We start from the raw sequence: 26,194 nt of genomic DNA, 5'->3' as shown, positions 1-26,194 counted from the left end.
ACTTTTTGCAAGTCCGGGCTTCCAGAACCCGCTGGTTGTTCCTATGCAGTGAGAAACTGCAAGGCCCCGCAGCGCCCCTGCTTCTGGGGGAAGAATTAGGTGGAAGAAAAAAGTGCGAGGTACGGGCTGCCTGAACACCGGCGCCAGGCGCCCTGTGGCCCCTGGGATTGCCGGAGACACATGCCCAGGCAAGACCCGATGGTCAGGCCATTTCCAGATCATTCTCGGCGGCTACTCGGCAGCCCTCACCAGCCACACCGCTGTGCACTAACTCTGGGTCGCTCTGACTGGCGGGTCACACCTCTCCTTGGTCTAGGTCTGTGACCGGCAAAGCGGAGCCTGCCATGCCCGGCCGCCTCTATGTACACCCGGACTCGCCCGCCACCGGGGCGCATTGGATGCGGCAGCTTGTCTCCTTCCAGAAACTCAAGCTCACCAACAACCACCTGGACCCGTTTGGGCACGTAAGTACCGCACATTGCGGACCCGCGGTCCGGGGTCCACGCCTTCTCCCTCTAGCCCCTCTCCTCTTCCTTTCCTTTTTTCTCCTGGTTTTTTTTTTTTTTCTCTTTGTTCCTTGAGCCCGCCTTTCTCCTTTTCCTAACTCCATTTTCCCTCCTTGGTCTGTTTCTCTACCGTCTTGATCTAGCCTTCCCTCTCTCCCCTTTTCCCTCTCCTTTCTCATCAATTCTGTCTTCCCTTTTTCTCTTATTTCTCTCACCTTGGAATTCAGCTTTCCCTTCACTTTCTCTTCTTACTACTTCTCCTCCCTGTCTCCACCTCTCTCCCACTCAGTCACCGTCCCTTGGCAGCCCTTCCTGTGACTCGCTGTCCCACGATGCTTTCATTCTCTCTTGCTCTGGTGGCTGGAGATAGGATACCTGGTTCTCCTGGCTCACCCTATGTCCCTCATGCCAGCACCCTAACCCTCTGCTGAGGGAGGAGGCTCGTGGGGTGACTTGGGCTGCCCACTCCAGTCAGACGCTGGGACCTGTGAACCCAGGTCTGCACTCCAGCTCTATCTGGGATTAGGGGCGGAGGGCTCTTTTCAGTCTTACAGAAAACATGGACCCTCTAGCCCAGCAGGTGGTCAGCACAGACTCCACACAGAGGATGGGCCAGGAGGGAGTCACAAATTTCCCCTACCTTCTTCCAAACTGCCTTATTATTGGGGTACACCAGCTGTGAGGGAGACCCCAGGTCACCTGTCCCCTCTTTTACATCAGCCCATGCGAAGAGAGCTCTGCTCCCAGTGCCCCCTTTTAGTTTGATACCGTTTTCTCCAACTTCCAGACTTCCCCATTCCAGCACCATGCCCAGAGTAGGCACACCTGGACCAGGACCCTAAACCTGGGGTCTAGACTGGCCTCAGGAGAGACACCCCCAGGAGCTGCATCCACATTGGTGTAGCGGTGAGGATAAGTGTGCAGCCCCGGCCCAAGGGGAGAGAATGTGTAGCTTTTAGGGTCCCATCTTGCCTGCCTCCCCTCACACCCTCCCAAAAATTTTAACAAAAAGTTGGGCTAGCTCCTCAACAGCAATTAGCTGGTTTGATTTTTGGAAAATGTTCCTAAATCACTTTCTTGAAGACAGTTGATTCTCAGGACAGAGCACTGTCTCCTGGAATTCACCGTCTAGAGCCTACTTAGCGTGCAGATCCCACCATGTCTGTCGGCCCATTCACCTTTTTGTTGGCTCCTTGCAGCAGCCTGGAGGGGAGGACAGAAGCACGCGGCTCTTGTAAATGGGAGCATGGAAGGGGACTTGCCCAGGGTCATACAGCATGTAGGTGGGAACAGGAATTTGAGACTAAATCTGGTTCCAAATTTGCTCCCTGTCTCAGGAGGCCATCTTTTCAGAGAGAAGCAACAGTTCCCAAACTGGGGAAAGGCGAAGGCTGGGTGGCAAGGGATTTGACCCCTGGGCAGGATGGTTTGTGAAGGTACAAATAAGAAATCTGCAAAAGCAGGGCCTCAGGGCTAATGCCCTGGGTTCAAGGTACCTGGGGTGGGAGGAGGACTGTGTGGCTCTCCACCCTGTGTCTGATGTCAGTCTTACACCTGGCTTTCTCGGAGGCTGAACTGCTGCTTGCTGCTTAGCTGGGGAAGAGAGACAGCCCATTCCGTTTCTGTGGACCGCGAGGGTGCCCAAAGGGCAGAAAGGGCACACTTGGGAAAACGCAGGGCTTCCTTCCCCATACCAGGTTGCCGGCAGCTCCTTCTAGCCAGTGCATCCAGGAGCAGAAACTACCTCAGCTTGTGTGGGGTTGGCTGACTGGTGGCATGCTGGGTACCTGTCAGTATTGAACCTGCACCCTAGGTGTAAGTGGCCGGGAGAGACGTCCTCCAGCTCCATTTCAGCTCCTAGCTGTCTCTCTGCCGCTGCTCTGGGTGTGCCTTTGGGGTCGGGCTGGGCTGGGACTCCTAGGGAAGACACCTGGAGAAGGTGCTCATCCCCCTAACCCAGTTCTGTTTGGGGAGCTCCCATCCCTGCCAGTTTCAGACTCTTCCAAGCCCAGGGAAGGGGGCGAGGTGCTCTGAGCTGACCTGACTTCCCAACCGCCACGCATTCCCGCCCCAAACCTCGGACTTTTCACTCGAAGCCGCCCTCATGGAATTAGGAGCCATTAGATCGCCCTCGCGCTAATGCCTCCACACCGTCCCTGGCCGTCAAAGCAATTTGGCTAAGCTCGGGCGATGGCTGCCCCGGCCGGGGGCTGCGGCGGCCCGCGGGGCCCCGCTGCGTCTCTCTGTCGCCACGCCGCCCCGGCCGGCGTCGCTATCGGCCAGGGAGGCGGCCGGCCCCGGCGGCCGGAGATTAGAGCGCGCAGCCCGGGGTCCAGGAGCCGGGGGCGGCGAGTTTGTCGCCCCTCCCCCGGCCGGGCCGCGGCTCCCCTCCCCTTCCCCCGCCCGTCTCAAGGGTCGACCCAAGAGTCTTGCCCCCGGGTCATCAATGCAAATAATCAAAGACAAGGAGATGACCTCCACCGCTTCATTTTAGGGTCCTGGGGAAAAAGCAGGCCAGATTTCCAGGCGGTTAAACGGGGCTATTTGCCCATTCGGTGGGTTTGCGTCGGAGCGTTTGGATAAATATTAGGGTTAACAGCCTGCTGGGGCTATCAAAACGGAGACGTCATTAGACCAACAGGCCTGGTTTTATTAGGAAAGAGTCGCATCGCCTGTAAATAGCTCTGGTTTCAGCAAAGATGTGGGGCTTGGAGTTCCTGATAACATAATAATAATAGTTGTTGTTAGCTGCCCGCCTTCCAGTTGATTTGGATTCACAGTGACCATATGTGTGCAGAATAGAACGGCCCCATAGAGTTTTCAAGACTGACCTTTCAGAATCAGATCTCCAGGCCTGTCTTTCAAGGCGACTCTGGGTGGATTCGAACGGCCAACCTTTCAGCTAGTCACCAAGGCTACTTAGTAGTCAAGGCTAGTAGTCTAGCGCTTACACGTTTACACCACCCAGGGACTCCAGAATAATAAAAATAGTGGTTGTAGTAACAACAGCTCAAACACAGCAGCTAAGATGCCACTTTGCCTGGGAGCACCCCTAAAGAAAGGAGAAACGGAAAATTCCCCCCAAACCGTTTGGAGCAATTCTGGCTGGGGCCAGCCCTGATACAGTTCTAGTGGAAGGTCCTGAAATGTTGACAAACTTGGAGGAAGGAAGTCTCAGTTGAGGGTAGCCAACCCCTTCTCCTTTGATGGTGGAGGTGGGGGGTGGGTGCCTCCTTCCCACTGCTCCCCATCTTTAGGGACCAGGGCAAGTTTGTTGAGTCCTGCATCCCACCCCGCACCTGTATCTTCTTTTTCCATTGACTTCTCTTTGCCTGTTCCCTGAACAAAGGGCCAAGAATCCGAGTCTACTTGGACATTTGGAGTCCCCGGAAAAGGCTGTGCAGAGAGCCCGTGGTTTTTTTTTTTTAGCCCAGTTCTGCAAATGCTGGGTCCCTTTCCTTGAAGCCTTTAGTTAGAGTTTTGGGGGTTTATTTGTAGGCTTTATTTGTATGTTTATTTATGTGTTTGTTTCTTTCCATTCCAAAATTGCCAGCCAGGTTTCCTGGGGTCTCTGGTTCCTTTAAAGACTTGTTTCCCTCCCGTCGGGGCGGGAAGTGCCGTATGCAGGGAGTTAATTTATTAAGCAAACTTTATTAAGACTCCTGATTTACTGCCCTGTGTGCCTTGGGTAGATTCCTGGAATATTACCCTGGCTTTTTTGGTTGGAAATTGTCATTTTTGAAATGTTTCTTTTTAATGAAATCACGGGCCCCTTTTCCAAACAGGAGAGAAAAAAAAAAATCTGGCTATTTTTGAAAGCCTGTAACGAGGCTAATTTGGGGGTTGGGGTTTTGAGTTTCTGACAATCTCATTTTCTTTTTATGTGATTATTTTTAGATTATTCTGAATTCCATGCACAAATACCAGCCCAGACTACACATCGTGAAAGCGGATGAAAATAATGGATTTGGCTCAAAAAACACAGCGTTCTGCACCCATGTCTTTCCTGAGACTGCGTTTATAGCTGTAACGTCATACCAGAACCACAAGGTAAGCTGGACGCCCGGGAACCGTGTACCTGGGGCTGGCCTGCTCATTTGCTTGTGTCTGCAGGGGTGTCTGCCTGAAACTTTATGTCTTAATGGTGGCTTCATTCTTGCTAAGCAGCAGGCACCGAGGGCACTTGGGTAGGGACAGAACTGCAGCCGTTTGTATTACATTCATGGGCTTGGCACAACTGTTTTGCACACACACACACATACACACACACACACACTCCACAGTTAGAAAGTGAACTGGTCCAACTACAGATGCCCGCACATCCAAGTGCAATAAGACTGAATTTCATTGCATTCATGACATGGTCAGTAAGGAAAAAATCACCTTATTGCCTGACTCCGTGTCCTCGTCAGGGGAAAGAGTGGCCCCAGTGCCACCCCTTGTGGGTCTACCCTTTTCTGTTGGGGCTCAGTCTCTTCCTCCCCTCTACTCCCTTCCACCTGGGTGCACCTCGACTCACAACTGGCAGGTGGCAAAGGGACAAGAAACCTTGTGTTGGGCTGTCCCGATGCTTCACCAGTTGGTTCAGTTGTTGTTGTTGGGTGCTGTTGAGTCGATTCTAATTTATAGTGACTTCATGTTACCGAGCAAAACTGCCCCGGAAGATTTTCTAGGCACTGGGTTGTTTTTTTTTTGTTATCTTTACAGAAACAGATGTCCAGGTCTTTCTCCTGTGGAGCTGCTGGGTGGGTTCGAAACACCAACCTTTTGGTTAGCAGCTGAGCTCTTAACCATTGCACCACCAGGGCTCAGTTCAGTTATTACTGACCCCAAACCACATACTAAAACGAGGTTTGCATTGTAAAACAAAGCCTAAAAAAGCGAGCAGCCTAGAACGCTGCCCCCAGGACTTAAACCCAACCCAACCAAAGCCAAACCTGCTGCCATCAAATAAATTCCGACTCATAGCAACTCTATAGTACAGAGTAGAACCGCCCTCTAGGGTTTCCAAGGAACGGCTGGTGCATTCGAACTGCTGATCTTTTGTTTAACAGATGAGCTCTTAGCCATTATGCCACCGGTGCTTAAACAAAACCCTGCAAACCACAGCATGGAGCACGGAGGCACAAACGCCACAGGAGTCCTGTGACGGGGCACACGTGCGTTATTTGGGAGAACATGGTGCAGAGGTGCATGGTGCCAGATGGATTGTGTAAATGGCAGACCCAGGCTGTTCAAAATTCAGGCCCTGGTTTAGACGATTAAAAGACAAACTGCAGGTTAGGGGCTTATCTTTTCTTTTTTCTGGCAGGAGAAATGGCTTGCCTTGACTTGTCAGGGTTCTGTTCTGTCCTTCAAGAAACTTGCGTGCGTGTGGATTTGTTTTATTGGAGAGGAGGAGTCATCAAACAATTCTTAAGTCTTGTTATAAAGTGAACTGGAAATAGGGGCTGGGGAGGAGCTGCTGGCTCTGTGGGGTTGTAGACTATATAGGAGTAATAGGCAGTGATTTTGGGCTAGATGGCAATGGGAGACGAAAGGAAGGGGTCCCTATAGGGTCAGTGAGTGCAGGTCATGTGGACAACTTACAGAGATGGATGTGGGGGATGGGAGCGCCCTTCTCCCTCCACAGTTCATATTCCCATCTGCAAGGTAAGGGCAGGGGAGCTGCAGGAGCTAGGGAGCCAGGCAGGAGAGACTAGGGAAGGGGGAGAGGCAAGCTTAGCACCCCAAAACTACCAGTCCCTCCATGGAGGTCATTGCAATGCAGGGTGGGTGGCAGACAAGGCCCCCATGAAGTTGGACTGTTACCAAATGCTGTGGGTAATCTCCAAATTCAGGTTGTCAGTGACCAGGCCAAGCCATGATGGATGATGTTTCCTAAGTCACTCTCAGCCTGGTAGGGAACCTGGGTCTTGAAAACACTTCCTTCCAGAAGAAAACCCACTACCCCAAACACAATCCCTTTTTCCTTTTTCCTAAATTTTATTTTGTTGTTGTTACTGAGGGTATACACAGCAAAACATACACCAATTCAGCAGTACAGTTGGTGATATTGATTGCATTCTTCGAGTTATGCCTCCATTTTCACTCTCCTTTTCGGAATTGTTCCTCCCCCGTTAACATAAACTCACCGCCCCCTAAGTTTCCTATTTAATCTTTTAGCCGCTGATGTCAATTTGATCCCATAGAGATAGTTCTTAAAATAGCACAATGCTCAAGGCAGACGTTACTAGTTAAGCTAAACTGTTGTTGAGTTTTAAGATGATTTCAGGGGTTATTATTGGTTTAAGGTTTAACTATTATCTCAGGACAGTAGTTTCAGGGATTCATCCACCCTCCATGGCTCCAGAAAGTGTAGAGTCCCTGAGTATTTGAAGTTGTGTTCTACATTTTCTCCCTTTTGTCCAGGGTTCTTTTATGGAATCTTGGCTCAAAATGTTCGGTAATGGTAGCCGGGCACCATCCAATTCTTCCGGTCTCGTGGCAAAAGATGCTGCTGTTCATGGAGGCAATTAGCCACACATTCCATATCCTCCTTCTGTCCCTGACCCTCCTGCTTCCTGTGTTGCTCAGGTGAATAAAGAGCAATTGTTGTGCCTTGGATGGCCGCTTGCAAGCTTTCAAGACTCCAGGCACTGCGCAGTGAGCCAGGAGCTAGAACTGAAGCACTAAACACGTTATTAGGCTGATTAACTGAGATGTCCCATGAAACCATGACCCTAAACCTCCAAATCAAGGAACCAAATCCCATGAGGTGTTTGCTTGTACATAAGCAGCTTCAGCAGCTAGTCTGGTTTTTTTTTTTTTTTTTTGGTTATTGTTGTAAACATATCTATCACACAATTTTTGCCAATTCAATTCATACCTTTTTACAGGCATGCAGCTTATTGACAGCAAGTACAATAATTGTGTAACCCTACGCTTAATCAAAATGATTTTTCCATCACTGTTAACCCTCCCTTTTCCATGTCCCACCCACCCCGGTAACTACTAATAAACTTTGGTCTCTATACATTTGCCTTTTTTTGTCCTTTTATATAAGTGAAGTCATACAATATTTGTCCTTTTGTGATTGGCTTATTTCACTCAGCGTAATGTCTTCAAGCTCCATCTGTATTGTAGCATGGATCACTTCTACTGGTGGAGTAGGATTCCATTGTGTGTCTGTACTACGTTTTGTCTATTCATTCATCTGTTGATGGGCATCCTTAGGTTATTTCCACCTTTTGGCTATCGCGAATAGTGCTGCAGTGAGCATTGGTGTACAAGTCTCTTTTTGAGTCTCTGCTTTCAAGTCTTTCGGGTATATACCCAGGAGTGGAATTGCTGGGTCAGATGGTAGCTCTACTGAGAGTTTTTTGAGGAACTGCCACACTGTTTTCCACAATGGCCGTAATGTTTTGTATTCCAACAAGCAATGAATAAGGATTCTAGCTTCCCCACATTCTTGCCAGCATTTTTTATTTTCTGTTTTTTCAGTCTTACCCATCCTGGTGGGAGTGAAATGGTATCTCATTGTGGTTTTGATTTGCTTCTCTCTAATGACTAATGACATTGAGCATCTATTCATGTGTTTGGTGGCCATTTTAATGTACTTTTTGGTGAAACATCTATTCAAGTCTTCTGCCTATTTTATGACGATTGTCTTTTTGTTGTTAAGTTGTCAAAGTTTTATATATATATTGGTTTTTAGATTCCTGTTGGATATATGGTTTCCGAAGATATTCTCTCAGTAGGTAGTTTGTCTTTACTTTTTTTGTAAAGTCTTTTGACGAACAAAAGTTTTTAATTTTTATGAGGTCCTATTTATTTATTCTGTCTTTTGCTATTTGTGCTTTTGTTATTATATTAGATAATCCATTGTTGAAAGCTAGGCCTAACAGCATTGCCCTTGCTTTTTCTTCTAAGAATTTTATGGTTTTAGTTTGCACATATGGTCCTTAATCAATTTTGAATTTTTTTTTACAACAACTCTTTTAAATTTTTTTGTGCTTTAGGTGAAAGTATACAGAGAAAATTAATTTGTGCATAAAAAATCTATGCACAAATTATTTTGTGACATCGGTTGCAATCTGTGCAATGTGTCAGCAGTCTCCCCCTTTCCACCCTGGGTTCCCTGTGTCCATTCATCCAGTTTTCTTATCCCTCCCTGTCTACTTGTCTTTGCTTTTGGCATGTGTTGCCATTTGGTCTCGTATACTTGATTGAACTAAGAAGCACATTCCTCATATGTGTTATTGTTTGTTTGATAGGCCTGTCTAATATTTGGCTGAAAGGTGAACTTCAGGAGCGGCTTCAGTTCTGAGTTAGAATGGTGTCCAGGGCCCGTACTCTTGGGCGTTGAATTTGTTTCTGTGTATGGTGTGATGCATGGATCCTGTTTCATTTTTCTGCACGTGGAAATCCAATTTTCCCAGCATCATTTGTTGTACAGACTTGTCTTTCCTCATAGAATTGACTTAGCACCCTTGTCAAAAATCATAGATGTGTAGATTTATTTCTAGACTCTCAATTCTATCCCATTGGTCTACGTGTCTATTGTTATACCAGTACCAGGCTATTTTGATTACTGTAGCTATATAGTACTGTTTTAAAATCAGGAAGTGTGAGTCTTCCTACTTTGTTCTTCTCTTTCAACGTTGTTTTAGATATTCAGGGCCTCTTGCCATTCCATGTAAAGCAGAGGATTGAGGATTGGTTTTTCTATTTCTGTAAAGAAGGCTGTTGTAATTTTGATTAGAATTTCCTCGAATCTATAGATCGCTTTGCGTAGTATTGACATCTTAACAATAGTAAGTCTTCTAATCCATGAATAGGGAACATCTTTCCATTTATTTAAATCTTCCTTAATCTCTCTCAGCAGTGTTTTCTAGTTTTCACTGTATAAGTCCTTCACGTCCCTGCTTAGATTTATTCCTAGGTGTTTTATTCTCTTAGACACTGTTGTAAATGGAATTGTTTCCCTAATTTCCCTTTCAGATTTCTCATTTCTGGTGTGTAGAAACCCAACTGATTTTTGTTTGTTGACCTTGTACCCTGCAACTTTGCTAAATACCTCTATTAACTCTGGAAGTTTTCTTGTGGACTCTTTGGGATTTTCTATATATATGAGCATATCATCCACAAATAGAGATCATTTTATTTCTTTTCCAATCTGGATACATTTTATTTCTTTTTCTTGTCTTACTGCTCTGGCTAGGACTTCTAATACAATATTGAATAGAAGTGGCGAGAGTGGGCACCCTTGTCTTCTTCCCGATTTCACCGGGAAAGCTCTCAGTCTTTCTCCATTAAGTATAACGTTGGTTGTTGACTTTTCACATATGCCCTGAATCATATTGAGGAATTTCCCTTCTATTCCAATCTTCTTCTTCTTTTTAAATTGTGCATTAAGTGAAAGTTTACAGGGCAAATTACATTCTCGTTTTATAGTTTGTACATGGTGTTTCACGGCCTTGGCTTCATTCCCCACAATGTGTCAGCACTCTCCCCATTCTGCTCTCAGTTCCTTGTTTCTTTTTGTTCTGGTTTTCTACCCTATTCCAGTCTTCTTTAGAGTTTTCACCAAGAAAGGGCGTTGGATTTTATCAAATGCTTTTTTCTGCATACATAAAGATGATCATGTGGTTCTTTTCTTTCGTCCTGTTGATGTGGCGTATTATGTTGATTGATTTTCTAAGTTGATCCATCCCTGCATTTCTGAAATAAATCCCACTTGGTCATGGTATGTGACTTTTTTAATATGCTGTTGGATTCTGTTCACTAGTATTTTGTTGAGGATTTTAAAATCTGTATTTATAAGAGATATTGGTCTGTAGTTTTCTTTTCTTGTGGTGTCTTTGTCTGGTTTGGGTATCAAGGTTATGTTTGCTTCATAGAATGAATTGGAGTATTCCTTCCCTATCTTTTGGAAGAGTTTAAGCAGTATTGGTGTCCATTTTTCTTTACATGTCTGGTTGAATTGCCCATCTGGTTCAGGACTTTTTTTGTTGTTGTAAGGTTTTTGATCACTAATTTGATCTCTTCACTTGTTATGGGTCTGTTGAGACTTTCTATTTCCCTGAGTCAGTTTGGGTAGGTTGTGTATTTCTAAGAATTTGTCCATTTCATCTAGCTTATCCAGTTTGTTGCTATACTGTCACTCATAATATTCTGCCATAATTCTCTTTATTTCTGTCAGGTCAGTTGTAACGTCTCCTCTTCCTTTTTTATATTTTGGTTGTTTGTATCTTTCATTGTCAGTCTTGCTAAAGGTTTGTCAATTTTATTGATCTTTTCAAAAGAATCAATTTCTGGTTTTATTGATTCTATTGTTTTTCTGGTTTTGATTTTATTCATTTCTGCTCTGATCTTTGTTATTTCCTTTCCTCTGGTAGGTTTGGGCTTAGTTTGCTCTTCTGTTTCTAGTTCTTGGAGTTGTTGAGTTAGGCTGTTAGCTTGAGATCTTCTTTTTTTATGTAGGCATTTATTGCTATAAGTTTCCCTCTGAGTACTGCCTTTGCTGCATCCCATAAGTTTTGGTATGTCGTACTTTTCATTTTCACTTGGCTCTAAGAAATTTGTGATTTCTCTTTTGATTTCTTCCATGACCCATTGATAGTTTAATAGTGTGTTGTTTAATTTCCATACGTTTGTGTATTTTCCAGGTTTTTTTCTGTTATTGATTTTTAGCTTCACTCTGTTGTGGCCAGAGAAAATACTTTGTATGATTTCAATCTTTTTAAATTTATCAAGATTTGATTTGCGACCTAAAATGTGGTCTAGCCTGGAGAATGATCAATGTGCACTGGAATAGAATGTATATTGTACTGCTTGGGGGAAGAGTGTTATATATGTCTGTTGAGTCTAGTTGGTTTATAGTGTCATTCAGGTTCTTTGTTTCCTCGTTGATATTTTTCCCAATTCCTCTTTGAACGGGAAGGAGGATTTTTCTGAGGCTCTCCCCACAACCCCCCATCCCCTGACTTGTTGAGAAAAAAGCTAAGGTCAAACGCCCTGCAAGTTGTAAAAATATTCCCGGCTGATTTGAGTCTGGCTGCTGGAAACCTGTTTCCCTGTGTCTGCTGTAAACCTATGTTTAACTTTGTGGTGACGGTCACAGGAAAAAAATAGCAATAAGGAAGTTCAGTTCCCCATATATATATGCTTAGAGGCTCCCAGACCTGACAGAGGGGCCAAAAATATATCAGATCCTTTTCTTTTTTTCCCCCAGGGAAGCCCAGGTTCATATAGGAAAGTCAGGAAGGGATGGAAATGTGAATGTGAGCTGCCAAGAAACTTGTGGGTGCTCAGGCCTTTTGCGAGGGGAAATTCCTGGGTTCTGTGTAGCTGTGGTCTTAGACAGCGGCCATTAGGGGTGGCTAGGTCCCAGGAGCACACTCTTAGGTATTCTCTTTCTTCTTTTCCTTTCTCTCTCCCTCCCTCTTTTCTTCTGTCTCTCTCCCCCCTCTTTCTCCCTCCCTTTGTCTCTCTCCTCCTTCCTTTCCTCTCTCTTCTTTCTTCCTTCCCCCACTCCACAGCTTTACTGAGACATAATTGATATAAAATAAACTGCACATATTTGAAGGAGCCTTGGTGGTGCAACAGTTAAGCACTCAGCTGCAAACAAAAAGGTCAGTAGTTTGAACCCACCAGCTGTTCTGCAGAAGAAAAGACCTGGCGATCTGCTTCTATAAAGATTCCAGCCTAGGAAACGCTCTGGGGCAGTTCTGCTCCTTCATATGGGGTCGCTATGAGTTGGAATTGATTTAACGGCACACAACAACAGCAGCAGCATGTACTTGAAGTATACAATTTGATAAATCTGACATATGTATTTACCTATAAAACTGTCATCAGTCACTCATGATCATACCCAACACCCCCGAAAATCTCTATTAAAAAACACTATCTCCCCGGTCAGTATATTTAATGATAATTGTGCATGAATGATTGCCTGCTTCATACAGTCTGTACGTGAGCATGGGGAACATTTAGCGGATTGTGCCCAAATGCACATGGGTCTGAAAATGCATGTCACCAAATACTCGTTTGGGTGTGTGTGGGTTTGAGGACCACATAAAGGGTTCACACACAGAAATTGTGTGTGTGTGTTTTTTTTTTTTTCTCAGTTGTGTCAGGGCGCCCAGCTGGACTGTTCATAAAGGTCTTTTCAGCTAGCTTGACAGCTTTCTTGAAACCCAGAAGAGGGGAGACATGGGAGACACCTGTCTGTCACACACCCCATATGGAATTTACCCCATTTCTTATTTGTAGAGTACCAAAAGGCACCTTTTTTTCTTTGTCAAGGGCAAGTCTGAAGCAGTCAAGTCCAAGGCCCCTGCAAACATTCCCCTCATGGATATATGATGTGTGATTGAAATAAGCAGCCAGGATTGTATGTGATTTGTGGAATCAGTCTCCTTACTTTATTGTCCCACCTGGTCTGGTGTTTAGACTCATGACTTCATGTGCAGAACCCAGCCAAGCTCTTATGCACCACTTTGTGGGGTTAGGCGTATGGACTCTGGAGGCAAACTGCCTGGTTCAAATCCATTTGACTTTGGACAAATTACTTAGCTCAGTTTCCCCATCTGTAAAATGGGGATAATAATAGAACCCATCTCAGAGGGGCATTGTAAGGATTAAATGGGAAAGATCATAGAAAGTGTGTTGTGCTATGCCTGGCCCAGAGTAAGTACCAAGCCTATGAGTAATCATTCCATTGATTGATTACTTAACTGATCCATTTACTAACAGGCCAACTCCATCAAAGGTGCAGAAGATGGAAATCTCTTTACCTACCAAATGGAACTCCTTGACTATTTCAGTATCTGAAGGGATGGGCTTTAAATAAATTCTTATTACTGTGTTTGAAACACAACTACAGATGCCAGTCTTCGTGGTTTAGCTAGCTCATTCCCTGTTCAGGTCTTCAGTTCAGGAAGGACTCTATTTGTCTAGCATCACGCTGTGGACAAATGAAGTGGGAAAGGAAAGCAGTTGATGGGATACATTGGCCAGGGCAGTTTGGGAAAATACAAGCCAAGAATTTTTGGTCAGAAAGGCTCCATGCCTTCAGGGTTATCTTTCTTCACTTGGATGGATGCAGGTACCAGGTGGAGGCAGGTATGTGGCTGAGTTCATTTCTTACCCATACCCTGTAGTCATAAGCCCGTATACCACAGGACTCCTGATGACGCGACATATTTCCTCAGCCCAGCTGTGATCCTGAGCTGGATTTGGGAGTTATTTCCCCAGATGGTTGACAGCTTGAAAAAGATATTTGAAAACTCCAAATCTTCCCCAGCGATGCTCACTCTGTGAAACACGTTTTTGTGAGGTTGACGCTGCGGTTGTCAGCAGCTCCCATAGAAATCCCTAGAAATATTTAGGTGTTATAAAAAAGGTCACGTGGGCATTGCATTTCTCTGCTCTTGCAACAATGGCTGTGTATGCGAACATGTCTGTCCCCCGGTATTAGCTGACATTGCCATTAAATGGCATTTTACTCCTGCTTAAATCATTGTGGAGGGAGCCTATATTTATGAGGTATGAGCTTTCTGGTTGGGACCAGGAAATGAACCCCTAATAGAGAGAAATAATTAAGATTTTTGGCCCTCATGAGAGGTTTTTTTCCCCCCCAAAAGCAAGAATTCACAACAATTATTCTCATTAATTTTTACAACCTCTGTCTCACCGGTTGGAACTGGTATTTATATTTGCTTTCTCCCACCCCTAGCTCTCCCTTCCCCCACTTCCGGATATCCAGTTTTGTGGTGATTTGAGGGGAGTATATTTGTATGGCACATAGAGGTGGCTTCAGTGGGGCCCTTTGGAAGAACTTCGACACCCAGGTGTATCAGTTTGGGTACTTATGAGCTAACACACAGCATGTTAAGAGGGAATTCCATAGACAGGGTTTTCGTATGTGACTGGGTGTAAACAAAGTCAAACTGACTTTTTTACCTGCAGATAAGCTTGTATGTTAACATTTCTCAAGGGTGATTCTTATGTCCTGTAGACATATGTGGAGTCCCTGGGTGGTGCATATAATTAAAGTTTGGAGGCTCAAGCCTACACAGAGGCACCTTGGAAAAAAGCCATGGTCATCTATTTCCAAAAAAATCAGCCATTTGAAAACCCTATGGAGCACAGTTCTACTCCGTGTCCATAGGCTGAGGTTGACTTGACAACACGTAGCTTTTTGGTTGTAAACATATATGCTCAGTCTACACAGTAAGATATATGGAAGATCAGCTCAGCTAAGTGTTTTCCTGTGTTTACACAAATAATGCACGCTTTCTACGTTTGTTTGCTAACCACAGCTTCCCCCCTTGAGGTGTTTTTGTAAACTCGCTATGCTTTTTTTTTTTTTTTACAGCAACATGTTAAAAAAATTGGCATAGCGGTGATGATGAAAATATCTCGTGGGGAGGAGGGTGTGGCTGGTAAACAAATGTAGAAGGTGCATATTATTTGTGTAAAAATAGAGTATATAGCAAACTGTGCTTATCATATCCAATCCAATTTTTGAAAGCTATGGTGATAAGCGCGAGAACTAGGTAGGTAGTAGAAAACTTGTCTGAGGTATAAGCAATGGGTTTGAGCAAATGGTTTTAGCTGATAAAAAACATCTGTCAAAGCCTACATTCTTTTTGTTTTTTCCTTGGGGCAGTTTTTTGTCATGAACTCCTGGTGGGGCAGTGACATCATGAAAAAACAAGGTGATAATTCAGCCTGATGCCTCACCTTCATTCTCTTTAATGTTTCTGGGGACCTGCTTCAGTGACTGTGGCGGGGTGGGGGGAAGGGCCGGGTTCCTGCTCTTTTTTTTATTGTAGTAAAAATATATAACAAAACATTTGCCAGTTCAACAATTTTTATGTGTATAATTCCATGACATGGATTATATTTATCATGTTATCAGTGTTAACAGAAACCCATAGCACTTCTGAGGAGCGGCTGGTGGATTCAAACTGCCAACCTTTTGGTTAGTGGCCATAGCTCTTAACACTGCACCACCAGGGCTCCAACAGAAACTTAAAAAAAAAAAATCCATTGCCATTGAGCCAATTCCGACTCATCGCGGCCCTATAGAACAGAGTAGAACTGCCCCATAGAGTTTCCAAGAAGCTCCTGGTGGATTTGAACTGCTGACCTTTTGGTTAGCAGCCGTAGGTCTTAACCACCATGGGGGTTTCCACAGAATTTAGTGCCCCCTAATCAATGAGTCCACTTCTACCCCTTCCTGCCTCCCATTAACCATTAATAGGCTTTGCTGTTTATGCAGTTGCCTATTTCATATAAATGGGATCATACAATATTTGCCCCCGTGACCAACTCATTTCACTCAGCGTAACGTTTTCAAGGTTCGTCCATGTTGTGTCATGTAGCAGGACTTCATTTCTCTTTGTGGCGAAGTAACATCCACCCCTTTTTACGTGATCTAATTTTTACTTAAAATTTGAGAATTTTTACCTAAATTTTGAGAATTTTATTAAAAAAGACTTATGGTTAATTGAGTTGTATTTTATTTCCCCAGAAACCCTAGTGGGAAAGGCAGATTCCATTAGGTGATAGACTTTTAGACTCTTAAAATAGAACTGGACTCAGGAATATGCATTATTAAGACTGTCTTTCAGAAGAATTTTAAAGACTTTTCTATTCATTCTGAAGAGCCCAGACAGACTCAAACCTGCAGGAATGAGTCCATAAAACTAAATGAACAGAGAGAGGGTGTATGTATACACGCATACCCACAGATGTATTTTTTAAAAAGTTAATTATACATGTATTTCTATTGTGAATATACACACATATGCGTACATATAGTAATTTTATGTTTATCATGGAATCTTGGGGTTAGAAGGAAACCTTCTCAGCCATCTCTTCCAAAACACAGAATATGCTGGAACGCCTCCCTCACAAATGGACAAGTTTATGGGGTACATGCATTAACTCCCATTCTACACAGGTTCTCAAAGTCTAGAACTGTACTGCTGGTGGTCAATGAGATGACTTTGGGGGTACTCGAATATGGTGGAATCGCAGAGAGAAAGTGATTCTCTTTTCAATTATCTTTTTATTCTTCTCTCAGGGGTCTTAACTCAGTACTACATGCAGTTGCCATCGAATTGACTCTTACTCTTGGAAACCCCATGTGTGTCAGAGTAGAACTGTGCTCCGTAGGGTTTTCAGTGGCTGATCTTTCAGAAGCAGATTGCCAGGCCTTTCTTCCAAGGCACCTCTGGGTGGACTTGAACCTCCAACCTTTTGATTAGCAGTAAACACGTTAACTGTTTGTGCTCCATTGTGTTAAATACCTTCCTAAAAGCTTCTCATCTCCCTTTGCCACAAAGAAAAAGCAAGTTTTGGGTGTAGAGCTTCCTCCAGAGACCAGTAGAGAAAATTTAATATACTTAAAATGTCCAAGATTTCCATATTTGAAAATTTGGTATCATTTTCTTTTTATTGAATAGCAAGTGATTCTAGGTTGTCCAATATAGAGATGATACAATATTTCTGTGTGAAAGAGTTTAAGTAAAAAGTAGTTTGATTTCAACAGTAGTGCTAAGCAAATCAGTGCACAGGTGCTAGATAGATATAACAGTGATTGAAAAGATGAGTCTTGAATGACTAAAACATGATTAATGCTGTCCTGGGCCTCTAAAGCGATTCAATATACGAAAATTCCATTTACACTTGACTTTTAGGGAACACTTGTAGCACATGAAGTTCACAGTACATACATGGTGTACGAACTCCATGTGGATGCATTCTGTCACCTGGGTCTGCTCCTGCACACTCCTGCTAATACCATGTGTGCTGGTGGTTTCTGTTAAAGGTCTGAGTCTTAAACCAAAAGATTCAGAAACCCCTGTTCTGTTCCTAAGCTTTGTTCATTGCAATGCAGATGTCCCAAGGAGAGGGTTTGATCTTCCTTGTTTAGGAAATTGTAGAGTTTGGGAGTTGGGTGATAGCTATTATATATGTTATAATTGTATATAGAGAGAGAGAGAGTGTGTGAGTGAGGGTCAGCAGTTCGAATCCACCAGCTGCTCCTTGGAAACGGTATGGGGCAGTTTTTCTCTGTCCTATAGGGTCGCTATGAATTGGAATCTACTCGATGGCAGTGGGTTTGTTTTTTCAATCTATAGCTATGTGTATATATGTATGTATGTGTGTATGCATACATATAGTTGTCGTCGTTAGATGCCATCAAGTTGATTTTCGGTTGGCAGTCAAGCGCTTAACCATTGTGCCACCATATTTTGGGGGTACACAATTCAATCCATAGCAGTGGGTTAGTAAGTTACTTTTGTGGCTAAAATAACTAAGTTCTTAAATTATTATTATTATTTTTTGGATTTTGGCTTTATATGGAGCCCTGGTTTTAAAAATGGGTTTAGAAATACTACACGAATATTTCTACATTAAGTACTCATGCGAGTATTAACCATGCTTGGTTAAGTAGAGTCAGTGAAAAAGAGGAAGACCCTCAACCAGATGGACTGACACGGTGGCTGCAACAATGGGCTCAAACGTAGCAACGATTGTAAGGATGGGCAGGACCGGGTAGTGTTTTGTCCTGTTGTACATGGGGTAGCTGTGAGTTGGAACCGACTCAACGGCACCTGACAAGGACATATATATATGCATTTCCTGGTGTTTATTAGGCTCCATTTCCCACCTGAGCTGGCAGACTATCTATGAAACTATGAAGTGAGCTATGAGACAAGCCGGGGTATTTGGAAACAATAACCAGAACGTGTTTTCTCCAGAAATAGGTGGCTAGACTGACCCTTTCCAATGGACATTACCACACTTCAGACATGAAACCACCACGCCAACATACACAACTTTCCAAAGGGGAGGAGGGACCAAGTGTGGAGGCCTCGTTGTGTTTGAAACACAAAATGCCAGGATTAAAGAAAAAACCAAAATACCTAACATGGCTGGAGTGATTCAAGTGCACGCATCCAATTAACGAGCAAACCAAATCCAGCTTTCCCCCCCTCCCCTTTTAAAAGCAGTCTGATGAAGGACATTTTTCAAAGCCTTCACTCCAGTGAAGTGGTGAATCCTGTTGACGTGACTGGCTTAATTTGCTTCTTTGGGTTGCCAGAAGTTGGGTTTCTGTGACCGCTATTACGTACTCATGTCCCGGGGTCATCTTGTAGCAATCAAGTGAACATCATTGTTCTCTTCTTCCTTCAGATCACCCAATTAAAGATCGAGAATAATCCCTTTGCCAAAGGATTCCGGGGCAGCGATGACATGGAGTTACACAGAATGTCACGAATGCAGAGGTAAGAAAATGGGTTCCTAGACTCCCCGCTCCGTATCACTCCCTATTGTCAAGTATAAGTTAGTTGGCGAGAGCTTTACGATAGGGTCGACCTGGGTTTAAAGCTCAGCTTTACTTCTTCTTGGCTATGTGATCTGGGGCAAGTTGATTAACCTCTCTGAGCCTCAATGTGCTCATCTCTAAGTTCAAGCAGTGGTTAAGAACTTGGCTGCTAACCAAAAGATTGACAGTTCAAAATCCACCAGCCACTCCTTGGAGATCCTATGGGGCAGTTCTGTTCTGTCCTATAAGGTGGATATGAGTTGGGATGGACTCAATGGCAACGAGTAAGTTTAATCGTTCCAGTGAAATGGGGTTCTTGCCAGGATCAAATGAGGGAACGCGTATAAGACACCTAGTGTAGAACCTGGAACATCTTTATTGTTGTTAGTTGCCATCAAGTCAATTTTCAACTCATAGTGACAGAGTAGGACTGCCCCATAGGGTTTTCTAGGCTTTATGGAAGCAGATCACCAAGTCTTTCCCCCAGAGAACCATTGGGCGGGTTTAAACAGCCAGGATTTGGTTAGGAGCCAAGTGCTTAACTGTTGCAGCACCAGGGGTCCTTCCCATCCCCCACTCCTGTTCACACAGGGCAGGTGAACCAGTAACAATCTAGTGCCTCCATCCATCAGCCTTCTTGGCTGTAGAACGCCAGGCATCAGAGCAAGGGGCCCTGTTACCCATCAAGAAAGAGGCAGTTGAGGATGAAGATCTCATTCCAAGCCAACTTTCTGATAATCGTCACCTGGGGTTTGCCCTATCAGACAACCTGGAGAGTATATCTTCTAGGAATGAGAAAGGTGCAAGGGAGTTTGGTGATCTCCACCTGTCCAAACCAAATCGAACCCAGTGCCGTTGAGTCAATTCAGACTCATAGCGACCCTATAGGACAGAGTAGAACTGCCCCATAGAGTTTCCAAGGAGTGCCTGGTGGATTTGAACTGCCGACCGTTTGGTTAGCAGCCGTAGCACTTAACCACTACGACACCAGGGTTTCCTCCGCCTGCCCAGACCACAAAATTTACCACTCTCTCTTTTTTCTTTGCTTCTTCTCTTCCTTTCCTTTTGTCAAGCCCCTTCTTTCTTCCTTTATCTTCATGAAACCAACTCTCTATTCCTTTGCCTTCAGTGAAGCCTCCTCTCTCTTCCTTTGTCTTTGTCAAGCCCCTTCTCTCTTCCTCTTGAAGTCCCCCTCTCTTTCTTCCCCAGAGCCACAAGTGATGAAAGGTTTTTTTTTTTGGCAACTGCTCTTGGTAAATGAAAAGGAAGTTAATGACTTGATTTCGTGGGGGTAAAATACAGACAGACGTAACACCATGTGTTTTCCAGGGCACTGGGAGATTGGAAGTGGGTGCTAAAAACTCCTTGGTATTTTTACATATCCTGTGGTCACAGTCGCTGATATGATGAATAGAAGGGACTCTAGCAAATGGGAATTTGGTCCGATTGGACAGGATTGTACAAGCATTGCCAATTTTGTCAGGCATCCTCTCTGTCTCTTCACAGGCTTCCAAAATAATTTACCAGATGGCAAGAGAATTAGAAATACATCTTGATCCCTTTTCATTTTTTTTCCCCCCTTTTGGTGGGTTTAATCCAAAAACAAAACAAAACAAAAAAACCATTGCCTTCAAGTGGGTTCCGACTCATAGCAACCCTATAGGGCAGAGTAAAACTGCCCTATAGGGTTTCCGAGGCGGTAATCTTTACAGAGGCAGACTGCCTGCCACATCTTTCTCCCGTGGAGCGGAGCGGCTGGTGGGTTTAAACTGCTGACCTTTTGATTAGCAGCTGAGCACTTAACCACTGCCCCACCAGGGATCCTTTTGGTGAGTTTAGTGTTTCCAAATAAAGACAGGTTATTTAGGATGTTTTCCTTTGGCCTTTCTGGAAGGCATGAAAAGGGAGACTCAAGCAGATGGACATAATCATTCCAAAAAAGACAAGAGATGGAAGAAAGAAGAAGAGAGAAAGGCAGCAGTTTTGTGGTTTTAACAGTGGCTTTAGAAATTTTTAGAAATACTTGCGGTGGAAATTGTTTTTAGACAGCAGGGTTACCAGATCTAATTTGGCATGCTTGTTAAAAATAACTGTGACGTTCTCTTCAGGTGTGTGCACGTACCGGCACTCTTCAGGTGTGTTTATCATGTTGTTTATTGGTCCAGTTGTGAGGATTTTTGTTTTCTTTATATTGAGGTCTGTAACTTTGATCTTTATCAGTAAGTGCTTCAAGTCCTCTTCACTTTCAGCAAGCAAGGTTGTGTCATCTGCATATCATAGGTTGTTAATGAGTCTTTCCTCCAATCCTGATGCTGCATTCTTCTTCACATAGTCCATCTTCTTGGATTATTTGCTCAGCAGACAGATTGAATAACTGTGGTAAAAGGATACAACCCTGATGCACACCTTTCCTGACCTTAAACCATCCTGTATCCCCTTGTTCTGCTCAAACAACTGCCTCTTGGTCTGTGTACTGTTTCCTCATAAGCACGATTAAGTGTTCTGAAATTCCCATTCTTCACAATGGTATCCATAATTTGTTGTGATCCACACAGTCGAATGCCTTTGCATAGTCAATAAAACACAGGTATTCTCTGCTCTGAGGCAAGATCCATCTGACGTCAGCAATGATAACCCTTGTCCACATCCTCTCCTGAATCAGGCTGGAATATCTGGCAGTTTCCTGTCAATGTACTGCTGCAACAGCTTTTGAATGATCTTCAGCAAAATTTTACTTATGTATGATATTAATGACATTGTTCGATAATTTCCACATCCTGTTGGATCACCTTTCTTTGGCATAGATGAGCGAGTGCCTCAAGCGCTGCATCCGTTTGTTGAAACATTTCAACTGGTATTCCTTCTATTCCCGGAGCCTTGTTTTCTGCCAGTGCCTTCAGTGCATCTTGGACTTCTTCCTTCAGTATCATTGGTTCTTGATCATATGCTCCCTCCTGAAATGGCTGAATGTCGACCAATTCTTTTGGGTACAGTGATTGTGTATTCCTTCCGTCTTCTTTTGACGCTTCCTGCATCATTTAATGTTTTTGCCCATAGGATTCTTCAGTATTGCAACTTGAAGGTTGAATTTCCCCTTCAGATCTTTCAGCTTCAGAAATGCCAAGCATGTTCTTCCGTTTCGGTTTTCTAATTCCAGGTCTTTGCATATTTCATTATGATACTTTACTTTGTCTTATCAAGCCGCCCTTTGAAATCTTCTGTTCAGTTCTTTTATTTCATCATTTCTTCTTTTCGCTTTAGCTACTCAATGTTCAACAGCAAGTTAGTTTCAGAGTCTCTTCTGACATCCATTTTGGTCTTTTCTTTCTTTCCTGTCTTTTTAATGACTTTTTGCTTTCTTCATACATCATGTCCTTGATGTCATTCCACAATTCGTCTGGTTTTCAGTCATTAGTGTTCAGTGTGTCAGATCTAGTCTTGAGATGTCTCTAACTTCAGGTGGGATATACTCAAGGTCATATTTTGGGTCTTGTGGACTTGCTCCGGAGCCCTGGTGGTGCTGTGATTAGGCGTTCAGCTGCTAACCATACGGTCGGCAGTTCGAATTCACCAGCTGCTCCTTGGAAACCCTATGGGGCAGCTCTACCCTGTTCTGTAGGGTTGCTATGAGACGGAATTGACTCAGGAATGATGGGTTTGGTTTTCTTTTTTTGGACTTGCTCTGATTTTCTTCAGCTTCAACTTGAACCTTGAACTTGCATATGAGCAATTGATGGTCTGTTCCTAGGGTGCTATGAGAGAAATACCACAAGTGATGGCTGTAAAGAACAGAAACTTATTTTCTCACAGTTTAGGAGTCTAGAAGTCCGTATTCAGAATGTGGCTCTAGGGAGAGGTCCTTCTTTGTCTATTTCAGCTTCCGGTAGCCAGCAGTCCTTGGCTTTCCTGGGCTTTTAGATTCATCTGGCTCTGTAGTCCTCAGAGGGTCTCTGTCTTCCCCATCTCAGTGTGCATCTCTGTGTCTATGCTGTTCTTTTTATAATTCAGAAGTGATTAGGTTTAGGATCCACCTTACACTGGTGTGACCTCAACTGATTGATTACGTTACATTAGTTTGCTTTATGGAAGGTGACTACATTGCATTTAATTAAAATAGGGATTGGGATTCCAGCACATATTTTGGGCAAGCACAATTCAGTTCATACCTAAGACGCTCTTGTGGCTAAAATAACCAAGTTCTTAAATTATTATTTTAAAAAAATGTTGGCTTTCGGCTTATTAAGTTGGAGTTTGATTTAGCCGTATCGTCAGCAGAAGCAAACATCACATCTTAGCTGAGAAGGGTCAAATTATTTGTGGCCCTAGGCTCGGAGCACCAAGTTTTATTCCTGCAGTGTTCAAAATTCCATCCCATTCTGATTTCGATGGTTATTTATAACCTCGTCAGCTTAGTCATTGTTAAAGCTCCAGTCTGTTCAGTTTCTGCAGGTAAAGGTCACATCCTTCTATAGGTAAAGGAGCAGGAGGCAAATCACGCTTTTCAAGCCTGGTGTCCATGAGTTTATTTATTCATGCCTGCTTCTCCCCACATAAACCCTGGTGGCGTAGTGGTTAAGTGCTACATCTGCTAACCAAAGGGTCGTCAGTTCAAATCCGCCAGGTGCTCCTTGGAAACTCTATGGGGCATTTCTACTCTGTCCTATAGGGTCACTATGAGTCGGAATTGACTCGACGGCACTGGGTTTGGTTTTTGGTTTTCTCCCCACAAGGTCAAGAGCAGATGGGATAATGCATTTAAGGTATCACGGATCACTTCCCTCTACCTCCAACTTAATCAGTTGCCACGTCCTATTGATTCTACTTCCTAACCTGTGTGTCAGAGTAGAACGGTGTTCCAGAGGGTTTTCAAGGCTGTGACCTTTTGGAAGCAGATCGCTAGGACTGTCTTCTGAGGTGCCTCTGGGTTGGTTCGAGCCACCAACTTTTCGAGTAGTAGTTGAGTGCTTAACCATCTGTGCTACCCTCGGGGACTCCTGGTAATCAGTAGGCACTCAGCAAGTGACATGTTGGATCAAAACTTCCAGCTTTAGAACCACTTGTATCTTCGTAGCCATGTTAAGGTTGCATTAAGGAACCAGAAGCCTGAACTTAGCCACTGGCCAGGTGAGGGGAGTGGACGGGGTCATCTGCCCCCTTTTCTAGAAATGACCTTTGGGCAGTAGTAGAAGTGAACCTGAGTGGCTCAGATAGAAGGCTCTGGAGTCAGACAAACGTGGGTTTCCATCCTAGCTTGGCCATCTTTTGGCATGTGACCTTGGGCAAGTGACTTACCCTTATGGATACTCAGTATCCCCATTTGTAGAATGGGCATAAAACTAGCCTCTACTTTCTAGGGTTGTGGTAAAAATTACATGAGCAAATGCCTGAAGAGGGCTTGGTTCCTAGTACATGCACAATAAAATTTACCTGATTTGGGGGAAAACTGCCTATTATTTCCACTGTGGCCCTAGTTCAGAATATTCTGGACCATGTCCTCAGCCACCAGGTTGCAGTCAGTAGTGACAAGTGAGGACCATGGCTCTCAGGGGTCTGCTGTGATAACAGCCAGGCTGAAACGGCAGACTCACTGTCAATCTTGTAATCCTGTTTCCTGTCCTACACACACCCCGTGACAGCTGGCTTGGGGAGAAAAGTGGGGATGGAGGGGTGGGGATGAAGTTTCCTTCGTCTCCAACAAACGGAAGAAGGAGGGGAGGGTGGGGTTACAGAGTAGCTAAGCATTAACTCACAGTTATCCACGGACATAACTCGTGACCCTATAGGACAGAGTAGAACTGCCCCATAGAGTTTCCAAGGAGAGCCTGGGGGATTCAAACTGCCGACTTTTTGGTTAGCAGCCATAGCTCTTAACCACTACGCCACCATGGTTCCCACTCATGGATTAGCTTGGGGAATGTCTGGGCATGCTCCCCACAATCTCTCTTCACCCCACTCTCCATGTTTAGAAAATGCAGATGATGTTTTAGTTATTTTCCAACATTCATTTATGGTTTCTAGTTACAAAAGCAAGTAAGTGTTTATCGTAAAACCGAGAGAGGTACAGAAAAGCACAGAGAAGAAAACAAAACAAAATAATTTAAAAATTCTATCTCCGGTGGCGCAAACTGTCTGCACTTGGCTACTAATCTAAAGGTTGATGGTTTGACCCTACCCAGTGGGTCCACAGAAGAAAGGCCCAATGATCTGCTTTTTTAGGATTACAGCTAATAAAACCCTATGGAGCAATTCTACTTTATAACAGATGGGGTTGCCATGAATGGGAATCGACCCAAAGGCAATGGGTTTGGTTTCTTTGGTTTTTAGCAGACTGATCAAAGTATGTGTCAGGGTTATTTAGAAAGGGTAATATGTAGATTAAAACAATCTTACTCCCAAGCCAATGTTTCCCAAGTTTCAGTACTACTACACTGGCGACAAATGAGATGATTTTACCTGGTACCTGGACACATGAACACACGAGATGTGTGATTTCGTAGATGTAATTGCTTAGAAGGAGACTAAATTCGAAGGAAGGACAGAAGGGAGGAAAGAAGGCAGGCAAGAGGGAAGAGAGTTAATTAAAGGGGAGATATGAACTGAACAGAAGTAAGCTGGTATGAAGATTTGGTGATCATCAAGGTAATGTGTACTTGAAAGAAGTTTGAGAAATGACACAGGAAAGTGCATTCTAGTCACAAGTGTTTAGGAGCTTCACTGCTGCTGAAAATAGTCTGTTGTTGTCGTTGAAGCTGCCGTTAAGTCGCCCACAGACTCGTGGCAGCCCCGCGCACCATGGAACAAAATGCTGCCCCGTCTTGCGCCATCCCCAAGATGGGTTGTGGATCAGATTATTGTGATCTCTAAGGTTTTTACTGGCTGGTTTTCGGAAGTAGATCACCAGGACTTTCTTTCTGGCCCGCCTTGCTGTTGTTAGGTGCCGCCAAGTCGGTTGCGATTCACAGTGACCCTATGTACAACAGAATGAAACACTGCCCGGTCCTGCACCATCTTCACAATCATTGTTATACTTGAGCCCATCGTTGCAGCCAGTGTGTCAGTGCATCTCATTGAAGGTCTTCCTCTTTTTCGCTGACCCTCTAATTTACCAAGCATGATATCCTTCTCCAGGGACTTGTCTCTCCTGATAACGTGTCCAAAGTACGTGAGACAAAGTCTCACCATCCTCGCCTCTAAGTTCTGGCAGTACTTCTTCCAGGACAGATTTGTCCATTTTCTGGCTGTCCGTGGTATATTCAATATTCTTCACCAACACTATAATTCAAAGGCATCAATTCTTCTTTGGTCTTCTTTATTCTTTGTCCAGCTTTCACACGCAGATGAGGTGATTGAAAAT

The 26,194-nt window shown here is 44.1% G+C and overlaps 1 protein-coding gene across 10 annotated transcripts in view; it reads left to right on the top strand.

Moving 5' to 3' along the window:
* The window catches only part of TBX5 (T-box transcription factor 5), a 109,399-nt gene that overhangs the window by 56,572 nt on the left and 26,633 nt on the right, over positions 1–26,194 (top strand). For all 10 annotated transcript variants that reach the window (XM_049865241.1, XM_049865237.1, XM_049865235.1 and 7 more), the window contains 3 exons: positions 317–464; positions 4,404–4,556; positions 18,708–18,799. In XM_049865241.1, the coding sequence (XP_049721198.1) occupies positions 317–464; positions 4,404–4,556; positions 18,708–18,799 (393 nt within the window). The remainder of the gene's footprint in view (positions 1–316; positions 465–4,403; positions 4,557–18,707; positions 18,800–26,194) is intronic.

This window comes from Elephas maximus, chromosome 22, assembly GCF_024166365.1.
Source record: "Elephas maximus indicus isolate mEleMax1 chromosome 22, mEleMax1 primary haplotype, whole genome shotgun sequence".
Classification (NCBI taxonomy): domain Eukaryota; kingdom Metazoa; phylum Chordata; class Mammalia; order Proboscidea; family Elephantidae; genus Elephas; species Elephas maximus.
The sequence above is the reverse complement of the archived record's forward strand: the minus strand, read 5'-3'. Positions and strand labels throughout refer to the sequence as shown.